The sequence below is a fragment of the Pararge aegeria genome, chromosome 1, assembly GCF_905163445.1.
Source record: "Pararge aegeria chromosome 1, ilParAegt1.1, whole genome shotgun sequence".
NCBI classification, from domain to species: domain Eukaryota; kingdom Metazoa; phylum Arthropoda; class Insecta; order Lepidoptera; family Nymphalidae; genus Pararge; species Pararge aegeria.
In genome coordinates, this window is record NC_053180.1 from 7,930,662 (window position 1) to 7,943,147 (window position 12,486).

Here is a 12,486-nt window from a genome sequence, read left to right on the forward strand (position 1 = left end):
TATAGTATATATGTAGTGGGCCGGTAATAGATTGATATGATGATAACGGTGCCAATGAATTAGATAAATAAAATTGAAATACGTGTGAATTTAGAAGCTTCCAAATCTTTTTGTTAATTTTTAGCAATCGTCAATTCCATGAAATAAAAATTTAGATAAATGTGCCTAATTTAGATTCGGTCACTGCAGCTGCAACTTCTCGCGTTGCCCACAAGCATCTTATTGTGCACTAGTTGACTCGCGCAACTTTGTCTGCACCGAATCGGTTATAAGAGGTTTTAATAAAAAACCTAGAAGCGAATTGCAGCGCTACCTATCAGATCCAGTTTTATTTCCAAACTATGTTAATCGCAGCCGGGCGGCCCGCTGCATTTTTCTTACTTTTTGCGTTTCTATGCCCTTCGCAACTTCTAAGCGATAGGTTCAATTTGAACAATTTAAAAAGTAATTTGCAGGTACAGAATCAAAATTAATATTTATAAAACTATTTATTTGGATAAGTATTAATATCATGATAGGAAAAACTAAATAAAAATCTGTTTTGGAATCGGTATCGATTATAAAGTATCCCCCAATCAAAATTTTCAAATTATATTAAATGTACAGCAATCTTTCAGTTACAGTTTTATTATAAGTATAGATAGATAAATAATTGTACTATACTGCTCCAATGCGGTTTGGTGCGCTTTTACTCTCTCTGCTTTAAAACCATCTTAGGAGAGAGGAAGTCTGTGTTGGGCATTGAAACTTTATTACACTGATGACACTTACTTAGATTATCATCAAACGCTAATATTGAGGCCATCCTCCAACAATATCCACCGAATGATGGGAGCGTATAATTGCCGAAGTTGGCAAACGGAGATCAATTAATAACGCTGATTCCATACAGTTTGTTGTTTTGTTAGCGACCATACTAACCAAACATTTTATTTAGGGGTCCGTCCTAATTGTGATAGTAAATAAATATAAGTAGGTTATGCTAGATTTGTAACTGTACAAGTAAGAATTCAGCTAGAAACTAGACGTATATGTGAAAATGTGTTTGTTTATTTATTCGGCTAAAAAACTGTACGGATCTTCATTAAATTTGACACAGATACAGTTCGGATACCGGAGACGGACATAGGCTACTTATTATTGTAAATAAAGGTCGTCGGAATACTATGATATGCAAAGAAATAAGAAAGCATTTTTGGACTCTCATCATTCTAGTCGTATGTCGTTCTAATGTGATAGTGATTGGAACCCGTATTAGAGTATTGTAGTTGCTCTAAAACCTCTTTCCTGTGACATATGTGTCAGCAGTGAGATATTGATAGAACGAGTATGTAATTCTACTGAAAATAAAAATTCAAATAATGCGCTGATTCTTTATAGTTTTAGTTTTAAACTCGGGTAGCACTACCTTGCATGCAGTTTAGTAACTAATTCCGGAAACACAAATTGTAAATTCAGACACCAAGAAATTGTATTCGGAGCGCTGCCAAGAGCAGGTGCTTTTATAACGAGGGTAATTAAGCTCTTTTAAGTCTTATTTAAACTGCTGTTATATGTTTATCTACAACCAGGTGCCTTTTCCAGTAGTAGGTACTATTAAAGGCTTTGATAAACAAGATCTTGTTTTTTTAAATCTTATATGAATCAGGAAGTTATTTTTTTCCAAATATGCTTATATACTGTGTCGGATATATTAGTAGTGTATGTCATAGTTATGTAGCCCCAAAGTAAGCGTAGCTTTTGTTATGAGTACTGAGATAGCCGTAGAATATTTTTATGAATATAATACACATAAATACCTATTATATACAGATAAACACCCAGACACTGAAAACATTCATGTTCATGTAACATGGTTCTGCTGTGGGAATCGAGACCACTGCTTTGGACCCAGAAAGCAGGGTCGCTGTACATTGCGCCAATCGGCTGTCTATTGGCGCAGTGGGCAGAAATTAGACTGAGATTAGATTCCAGGTTTTTTATGGGCTTCAGGAGAGAGCAACGTCTTTAAATAGAGTAATTAAATAGTTCATCATGTTAAACAATGGATGTCCACAGCTGGACATAGGTCTTTTGCAGGAAGTTTTAAATACCATGGTCTTGTGCCGCTCGGGTCTAAAACAGATTGCCTTCTGTTATTTAATGATCTCATTGTTCCAGTGCTTTATAGACGTATAAAATAAACGCGACAATGCGACTACCATCTCTCTGAGACATTCTGAAAGTTGAGATAGCGATATTTCCTAATTTGCACCGCGTTTTAGTGGAAGATCGCTTTTTTGTACTTGCGTGTTGTATTTAGTGTTTTTTTGTTTATAATTTCATTATATTAGGTGTACAATAAAGTGTATTTTCATTTTATTTCATTTCAAGATGCCTAACCACTCCATGATTTTATTTCCCCAAATTATAGATGACAGTATAAACGAAAGCTGGAACGGCATTTAAGCGGTGTCTTCGCGGTGGGATAAGAAAAAGTTGTTTCTTTTCGTACGTGTCCTTTGAATATCAAGTAGGTTCTCACTGTGCCTTGTGGCTCGAATGTAAAAAGGTGACTGGGATCTTGGACAAATAGATGGGTAAAATAGCCGATTTTTTTTTATATAATAGGCTTTTGTGACAAAATTTACTACTACTATCACATAGGTCTGGATACAGGCGCGCTAGTCTCGAAAATGCTTATTTACTCTAGCCTTGAAAATATTCAAGTTACAAGGGGCTGGTAACACAGCTTTTTTTTATTACCGTGTTATTGATGCCGTGTGGAGAAGGTAGATTAGGATATAACTGTCGCCATCCCTACTTCATCCGCGGGTGTCGTGCGAGGCGACTATGGGAATGTAACAGAGAACGGACATCAGGGTCCATTGTTCTACTAGCACTGCAATCACCAAGCAGTTTGCCCATTGTGGTGATTATGTTTAAAGCCTACCCTTGATAGCGGCCTTTAGTCCAGCAGTGGACTTTAATAGGCTATCGATGAAGGCTAGCGCTAAGACCACAATCATGCCTGATGAAAAGGTCGAAGCACCTTGCCTACAAGCCCATTCGCTATTGCCTTGAAGGTACTCAAGTCATACGAGGCAGGTGAAAGAGATGCCAGAAGAGTCTTCCTCATCCAGTTTGTATGAGACGCGAATAAATATCGAGACATTATCCGCCGTCTTGCAACTTGCCTGTCTGTGTCCATCAACTTAAAGCGTACCTGTTAAGCCTCATGTGACTGTTTCATCACCCACGCCCTTCATACCGGAACACAGCTTTGCGACAAAGAAATAAGCATGGCAATAGTACTTCCTCGGACTAGCTCACAAAAAGCTTTTCCACTACTAAATCTTATGTTATTAATCTTACCTCATCATCAAAAGCGACGTTATCCGCCATCCTAACAGATTACAGCACTTAGTTTTGTCTGCACTTTGTCACTAAAGCACATCTAGCGTTACACTAATCCACAACCATTTTGCACTTCATTTTTTTCTCTCATAGTCCTGCAACAATAAAAATATAATTATTTTATGCATGCCCGTATTTGAGTCAATGCTTTTTAAATCCCTATGTCATCTGAGAGAAGATCAGGATTACGATGATGCATTTGTGACAAAGAAGGTTATGAAAACCTCTGTCGTAAGCTAGTTTAACTTGCCGAGTACATCCCAAAAAGCGGCAGCAGCTGCTGAATCTGCTCAAATGCTTAAGCGCTGTAAATACTCCGTTATTTGTTATGACTACGTTTTTGCGGCGCTTGCGTTTGATACTTGCGTTTGCCCATGGTCTTCGGACACGAAAAATTTTATTAACATCGTGTCTTATGGTGACCCAAGAGCTTGTTACGCCCAACGGCTGGGTTTAGCAATTCAAAGGGGCAATAGCGCCAGCATTTTGGGTCCATAAATGAACAATTAGACGGCTTATATTTATTGTAAATATTAATTTTAGTTTGTAATTATCATTTCCCTAGAAAAACATATTTTTCGTTGGTTTATTTATAAAGGATATAAGTTTAGCTATAAAAAAATATATACTTTGAATTATAAAAACACGTTTCTAGTGCAAAATTTTAATTAAAAAACAAATTGTGTGGTGTGGTGTTATGTAGCAACGTAAAAAATGAACGTAATAAACGAAGTTATGTTTCTGTGGTATTTCTTACAAATTTTGTTATAATTTATTTAATTAAATTTGATTTAAAACATCAACTAAGAATTACGAGTACGACCAAATACAATATTGCGAATTATAACACAACCCACTCAGGGTAACATGTAATCCGCGATTTTGTACTCAGGGACAGCTAAGATTTGGAATAAGTCTGTTCAGATCAATCTTTCAACACGAAGGTGCTCCTGCTGCTCAAGTTGTTGTGTACCGTTTAAAAAATACAATTTACTAAACAATTCCACAGATAGCGTGTTTAAAACGGTGGGCCGTTGAGAAATACCATCCTCTATGTTTTCAAACTTTTATAGGTAGTAGAGTAACTACACACAGACAGACTTGACGATTCAAAAGTGCTTAAATTAGCCCTACTTATAAATGAATTTTTGAATTTTGAATTTTAGAAAAGTGATGAATTATTGTAGTTTTTGTTTTTTTTTTGTAATTTATGACGGACCAAGTTGATGACTCACATGACGGTAAGTAGAAAAAGAGCAACATGTCGCAGGGCATGCCAGGGTTAAGTTTTACAAAATTGCCGCTCTGTGTCTGTTCCTGTAAATAAACTTATAGTTGTGGCATCGTTACCATGTGGCATACGATTGCAAAATTTTCAAAAAACTAGACTTTTGTAATGTGAAAACAATTAACATTCAAAACAAACAGATCTATTACACTTAAACGTACGTACTTAAAGGTCAAGCTTACATGAGCCCGATGTAATAATTTGGCACCCATATTTTGCGAAGGCAATATGTAACACCCTCTTTAAACATTTCATTTATTCGTGGAATGATTTATGACTAAAATTTGGAGAATTTACGAATTAAAATTTCACACGACGGTACGGAAACTTTATAAATTATGCCTTTGGGGTTAAAGGCTTTGAATATTTGTTTAGTCAAGTCTGTTACCATTTTTGGGAAAATAAAATGTGAGTACCGATTTTGTCCTGATTACCTATTGATATTTTCTTATGATATGGAAGCGGTGATAGCCTGGTGATAAGGGCTGTTTCACTTTCGACTTTCCACATCACTTTCTTTCTTTCCGGGTAGAGTTCGAATCCCAGCACGCGCCTCTTAGTTTTCTAAGCTATGTGCGTTTTAAGAAATTAAAATGTCACTCGCTTCAACAGTGAAGGAAAATATTGTTAGGAAACCTGCACCCCTGGAGTTCTCCATAATGTTTTCAAAGGCGTGTGGAGTCCACCAATCCACCCTGGGCTAGCGTGGTGGACTACGGTCTAAACCCTTCTCTTTGGAGGAGACCCGTGCCGGTAAAGGTGTGATGATAATGATTTTATGATGACGGATGGTCATGCATTTAAAAAATGTTGGTATGTACCTACTTACCGCGTCGTACCGTATCAATGTCTGATTATGTACCTTAACGTGAGACGCAACATTATGCAAAATGAGTCAGTTCGAATCGACCCAAGTTCAAACGAATCAGTCTATGGGTATCCAATGAAAGGGCTTGACTAGTAGAATAATGTACATAATATTGAATTTCGGGGGTTTTTTTTATTTTTTTTATTTATGATACCAGTTATACAATCTACCTACTTAAATTAAAACGTTAATGAGTTAGCAGCTTATAAGCATTTTGTTTAATTAAGAGCTTCTATATTATGTCGAAATATTATAATCTAGCCGGCTTATAATATTTCGGTATTAAAGCCCCCAAGACTATTATAAATGCCACCCTCATATAAACCTTAATTAAAAGACTCAAGGAGATGCGCCGCTAAGGCGCTTGAGGTAAGAATTTTAATAGCACGAACAAACTGTGTCTTTAGGTATCTATAGAAATTAGTTTAACGATCAAATATACTGTCAATATTCCAACGACATTATTTTGAATTTAAACAAAAAGTAAACCTAACTGTAAATCTCAGTTTCTACAGAATATTTTACAAAGTTTCAGAAGCGCGCTCGCAATTCCGAAATTTTTGAATTATACAACTACTTTTATCACAAAACGAATTGGCAACGGCCTGACTTTTGGAATAGATTGGAAACGCTGAGTATTCTGCCGCTGAAAATAACCTTCCTCAATTTAGTTTTAAAAACTGCTGAACTCTCCTTTTTATTCATTTTTTATTATGTTTTATGTACCTAGTCGATAGCTTAAGCCTAAAAGAAGAATGTCTGAACAGTTAATATGTCAATTATTACTTTTGAGTGCTTTATATGTTTTGTGTTACTTACATTATTCCCCTAGCAGTAACATAAATAAAACCAGCAGTTGCGAGTCAGACTCGCGCACCGAGGATACGTACCATGGAACTAATTATTTAATTTATTCGCATCAAGCCCACAACACTTAAAATACTAAACAAAATCAAAAAACCATTAATATAGAAAATTATTCAATAAGTACATAATCTTAAAAGGTCTACTAATTTGATTACGATAAAATAATTGCATTTTTTAATTCTAATTTATAAATTAGAGTTAATAAACTGACTATCAAAATAAATGGTTAACAATAACCCCATCAAAATTGTTGATTCTCGTGTTTGCCCTTTTATAATAAAAATAAAAATATTTTAATTTTTTTTTACTTTTAAATAACAGTTTTACAAGCACTATTATATACCCATTTAATTTTTCAAGTTTGTTTGTATCGGAACCCCAAAAAGGTAAATTACTCTTTCATTTATAATGTTAAAAAGAGAACTGCACTATACTTTAATTTGGAATTCCAGCAGTCTTTATCAGTAGAAAAGTGATATATCTAATCGTCGATTTGACGTCGACCTCGCTTCCGAACGGGGTGAACTGTAAGAACTAAGTTTGCAAAATCTGTTTCGAAAAATTTGCTATGGAAAACGAATTTTGAAGAAGGTTGTTTTTTTCTGAAAATAACGAGATTATTTAAATTTTAAGTTACTAGGTAAAGGCAACGTATTAATAAAATATAGTATATAGATGTTTGTTTTCAGCAAATAACCCTCACAATCTGACAAGGTCGGTTTATTAGCAGAGGTGAAGAAATTATTCCGCAATTCAATATCTCAATTATTGAACATTATATCGTTTTTAATAACTGGATCAATAAATTAAAACAAGAACACTTTTTTGTTTTAATTTATTTTGAGAAAAGTAAAAAAATCTAAGATCATATTGAGGTTTATGTCAATACCTTTTCTTCCAATTAATAAACAAGCGGAGCCGATGATAAGAACTCATCTCATTTTAATCAATTCCTTAAAATATAAGTAAATATATAGGTATCTATTCAATTTTCCTTATCATCAAACAACTTGGCAGCGACCGAACTTCCGAAGTGAACATAGTTTGAGCTAAGTTAGCAAACTCAGCTACCTACATTTTCGGTATGAAGCCGGAATTTTGTAGCAAAGATTTAATCAAATGCAGGTCGAATGTCAAACCACTCCAGAAAAGATTCGCTAGCCATGTCAGATAGGTTCATTTTTACAAATTGAATAAACATTTTACTTTCGTTTTTCTTTTAACCTTTCTTCCCAAGAGGGTTGTTTAAAGTTTGGCATCATAGTATTTGTCTCGAGTGTTCAAAAGGATGACCTGATCATCATTATCGTCATCAGTCTATTAACCTCCCACTCTCATTCTTAAATGACCTGTTCTATCACTGGTGAGAGGATTTTAGACAATATGCTCACCAGGCTACAATGCTGGTTGCTACGATCATTATCGCATGTAATTTTAGTGATAATAAATCAGAGCAATGGCCTAATGTGCTCTCCGAAGCTTGGAGATTGACACTGCCTTCTGAGAATTATCAACAGAAAAACCCAACAATTCTGGACCTGCCTCGGAAATCGTGATCCAAAGTTTGATCGATCAATGAGTGTTTTATTTACTACGATGATTCGTTGCTGTGTGATAAATATCTGTAAAAGCATTTGAGGACTATCAGCCCTTTTCTTAGGCGGCGAAGGGATTTCAGTCATATATTATTTTTTTTTTTATTCCACTACAAGTCAGCCTTGGCCTGCAATCTCACCTGGTAAGTGATGATGCAGGCAACTTCTCACAAACGACTTACAGAAGATGTGTTGCGTTATACATCACTGATTTTGTTTTGATGGATAAGTGTAAAGATTGCAGGTACCAGAGACAACGAGCGTCAGTAAAAGCTGTATTTAAGTTACTTTTATTACAAGTATCTTTTCTAAAAAGACTCATATCTCTGATTTTTCGCATGATTAAAATATTTCATCGTAACAAAAAGTGTATCGAGTTATTTAACTAGGAAAGATCTGTTTGCGTGCCAAAACTCATTCGAGTCTAGGCAGCCTCTCGTGCGTGGTAAGTATATGTATTGCGAATCGACACACACAAATATCTCCACAAATTTTATTCTTAAGGTTATTGAATATTGTGAATAATCGTCTTCGTCAGATCCCGCAACGTGCATTTCCACGTACATTTTCCCCTTTACGTATTCTTGGGTTGGCGGGATCCGGTCCCGTGAAGGTTTGTTCTGCTGCTGGCACCACATGAATATGTAAATAATTGATGATTGTATAATCATCTTATTGACCCATTATCGGCCCACTGCAGGGTCACTGGCACAGGTCTCCGGGGTACAGTGAGAAACCTAGAAAAATTAAGGCCGTAGCTCACGAAGCTGACCCAGTGCGGATTGGTGGTCTCCACACGCCTTTGAGAACATTAGAGAACCCTCAGGCATGCAGGATTTCTCACGATGATTGCCTTCTCCGTTGAAGTAAGTGATATTTCAATGGATTAAAACGCACATAACTTAGAAGAGTTAGAGTTGCGTCCAGGGATTAAAACTCGGCCCCCCAAAAGTTAAACCGAAGTCCCAACTACTTGGCTATCATCATTATCATAATATCAACCTAATACTAGCTTACTACAGGGCACGGGTCTCAAAATTAAAAGGGCTTAGTCCACCACGATGTCCCAGTGCAGATAAGTCGATGGATATCACCGCTAACATAATGGCAATGACAAATTTCAAACAGATATTCCATCTCCCGTTTCTCACAAACAAAACGTAAAATATGTTTGCACAAAGGATAGCGTTGCTTTTATTTTATTTTATAATGGCAAGATGTGAAGGTAATGAAACACTGATATTTCCATTCAAATAAGACTTTATTTCCAGCTTCCATTTGTGTGAACGCTATTTGCTGAACAATTCTGCGGAATATTGATAAAACGGTTATACAAATTGAGCGAAGTTAGATGGAAAACCGGTACATTACAGTTTCGATACTCGAAAACTACTCAATTTTAAGCATGATTTCAATGGGTAATCGAGTGACGTACGGCCACACCTTAATAACGCGGATGTGGCACAGAAATTTTTCATTCCAATTTAACCCGGGATTCATGCGAACAGACCTACCAATGGCGGTCATCCGCTTTAAGTATGCCATTTGACGTGTATATCATGTAAATTTTATAGAAAACTTCAGCATCTCCGCTTCGAAACAAGTATGAATTTTTGTTTTTTTGTTTATGTACTAAAATCATGGCTCTAACTTCCGAGTCTATTTTCTCATAAACTTTCTCATACATTCATGCATTACACTACTAAATTGCTGCAATACGTTACTTTTCGTACATACTATTTTATTGCAGTTTTGCCTTAAAAAGCATGCGGATCAGCATAGGTTTCTGTCTTTTTGCCTATTTTCTCTTTGGATCCATGTCTAAAATCCACGCAGACATAAATGCATCTACCAATCGCATGTAATAGATTTTTATCAATTTAGGTAGGAAGGCCTTTGATATAATGATCTTATTTAAACGAATGGACTATTATTCTTCTGATTGAAGTAATAATTAAACCCAAATTAAATGAGATGAAAATAAAACAAGGAACACTCCGTTAAAGTATGATGGTAATATATTTCACATTAATCTTTTCGTTAATATTTTCTTTTTAAACTACTACCACTTCGGAAGGGGTCATATATCATAGAGAAGAAGTGGCGAAAGAAACTCCAGAGCAACCCTTCTTTTTAAATATCACATTTACAATATTTCATTATTATTATTTCTTATATATCTTTAATTTTATAACACATATTTTATCGTATGAAAGTAATTAAATGATATAGTAATTGTGCAAAGTACTTAACTTTAGTATTTCGGCCATCGTGGTGGCCTCAGTAACCCACGTGAAGGACCAACTGTTTGCTGGCAAAAACAGAGACTGCCCTTTTTTTGACAAGGCACATTAGTTTTATACTTTTCGACATCACGTGGTTTACTAATATCCATTTCCGGAAAGCTTTAATTTTAAAGTATAGTGACACAATTGTATAATGACAATTGTATGAACAAATATTAATACTTAAAGTATAATAACATCATTGTATGATGACTTTAACAACAATGGTTTTATATTAATTTCACTTACTCTAAATATTATTTTTAAAATACAATTACAAAACTGTATAATAACAGTTGTGTATTAACAGCGGTATAGTGACACATTTATTAATTCTTCAAGTACAGTGACATCACTGAATGTTGACTAATAAAAATGATCTTTATATTTAATGTGAGGATATTAATATTAACTTGAATAATACTTTTACAATAAATCATAATAAAATATGATAATTATCAAGTTGTTATTTTATGATATTCTAACACATGCATAAACTAAAATTCAGAGTACACATGCACATAAGGTTCTAAATGCAACTAACGTATTAAAATTAATTTCAGAATTTAAAAATGCAAGCACACTTAGCTACGTATTATTCTTAAAAAGACCTTTCACAAAAACTGTTTGCCTCTAGGGTCAATTTACCCGTATCAAAGTCTAGTTAGTCGATAAAGTACAGTGCAAACTTTGCTCAGCGCCGTTATGAGGCAAACTTTCCATGTTGTACGCCAGTTATGGACTTTTGAGGGCACTAAACTTATGTACTGGGTTTGAATAGGCACTAAGAATGATTTTATGGATCAAGCCTATGTTATTACTGTAAAATTCATTGGTAAAATGTGTTTATGGCTTCTTCACTTAGCAAATATAATTTTCATCATCATCATCCATTCCTGGCCCACAGAAGGGCACGAGTCTCAGAATCTCGTCCACCACGCTGGCCCAGTGCGAGTACTTTACGCGACTCTTGCATTGTAATTGAGATCTCTCAGGCATATAGGTTCTTTCACGAAGTTTTATTCACAAATGATAATTTGATTGCTTAAATTCAAAACGCACATCCGTAAAGTAAGTGGTGGATGCCAGGGATAAAACTGTTACCACCTGCATGGGAAGCCAAATTTCTAAACATTAGACTTTGGTCGCTATTTGGCTAAGTGTCAATTATCGTGGCCAATACGTAGTAAACGGGGATTGATAGTCACTTTAGCAAATCTTGGAGTATTGGCCCACATGTTGGCAAGAGAGGTGTCGGTTTCTTGACACGAATAAATAAATAAATATAGTACGACAATACACACATCGACATCTAGCCCCAAAGTAAGCGTAGCTTGTGTTATGTTATAAATACATATAAACACCCAGACACTGAAACATTCATGCTCATCACAGAAAAAATTTCCAGCAGTGGGAATCGAACCCACAGCCTTGGGCTCAGAAAGCAGGGTCGCTGCAAACGGCGCCAATCGGCCGTCAAGAGAATCGTTCAGTTTGCGTGTATTATTTAATATAACACCTTGCAACCTTTTGAAACCTTGTGTATGCAAGTTCAGTTCACACCTAGCCGGTTTTTAAAAACTGTAACTGAAAATGTACCTATCCAATTCGAATATAACACAATATCCAATCACCTTTTCCATTTGTAGTAGTCTAGAACAAGAATACAATGACAGCGAGCAAATAAATGAAATACGAAATGACTTGAACACTGTGTTTTGGATTTTTTTTACTAATAATTATAGCTACAATTAGCTAGTCTGAGAGCCAATGGTAACTAAATATGAACGACAATTGTGCGACGTAACAAAATGTACAATTACTACATAGTTTTTTATCTTTATCTTTGTCTTTATTATATTACAAGGGGTTGCTCGTGAATTCGTCCGCGTACAAAATTTGATAGGATTTCTTTCCACACAAACCTTCATCCCCTGTTTAGCTTTTATCTTTCAGCACCTTATAACTTCGCAACGATGAGCACTTTAGTTTTAAGTGGGAGTTCGAATCCCGGTAGAGGTAATTTATAATTCTCTGGTCTGGTCTAGTGGGAGGTTTTGGCCGTGACTTGTTACCACCCTACTGACAAAGACGTCGCGTAGAAACCGATTAGGGATATGGTTTAATAGAACTCTCATACTCCCTAACAGGGTAGCCCGCTATCATCTTAGACTGCATCATCATCTA

The 12,486-nt window shown here is 35.5% G+C and overlaps 1 protein-coding gene across 1 annotated transcript in view; it reads right to left on the reverse strand.

Moving 5' to 3' along the window:
- Window positions 1-12,486, reverse strand: part of LOC120627175 (inactive dipeptidyl peptidase 10) — a 167,899-nt gene that overhangs the window by 134,456 nt on the left and 20,957 nt on the right. The window contains exon 2 of the mRNA XM_039895043.1: window positions 3,355-3,491. Coding sequence (XP_039750977.1) covers window positions 3,355-3,384 — 30 coding nt within the window. The 5' untranslated portion in view covers window positions 3,385-3,491. The remainder of the gene's footprint in view (window positions 1-3,354; window positions 3,492-12,486) is intronic.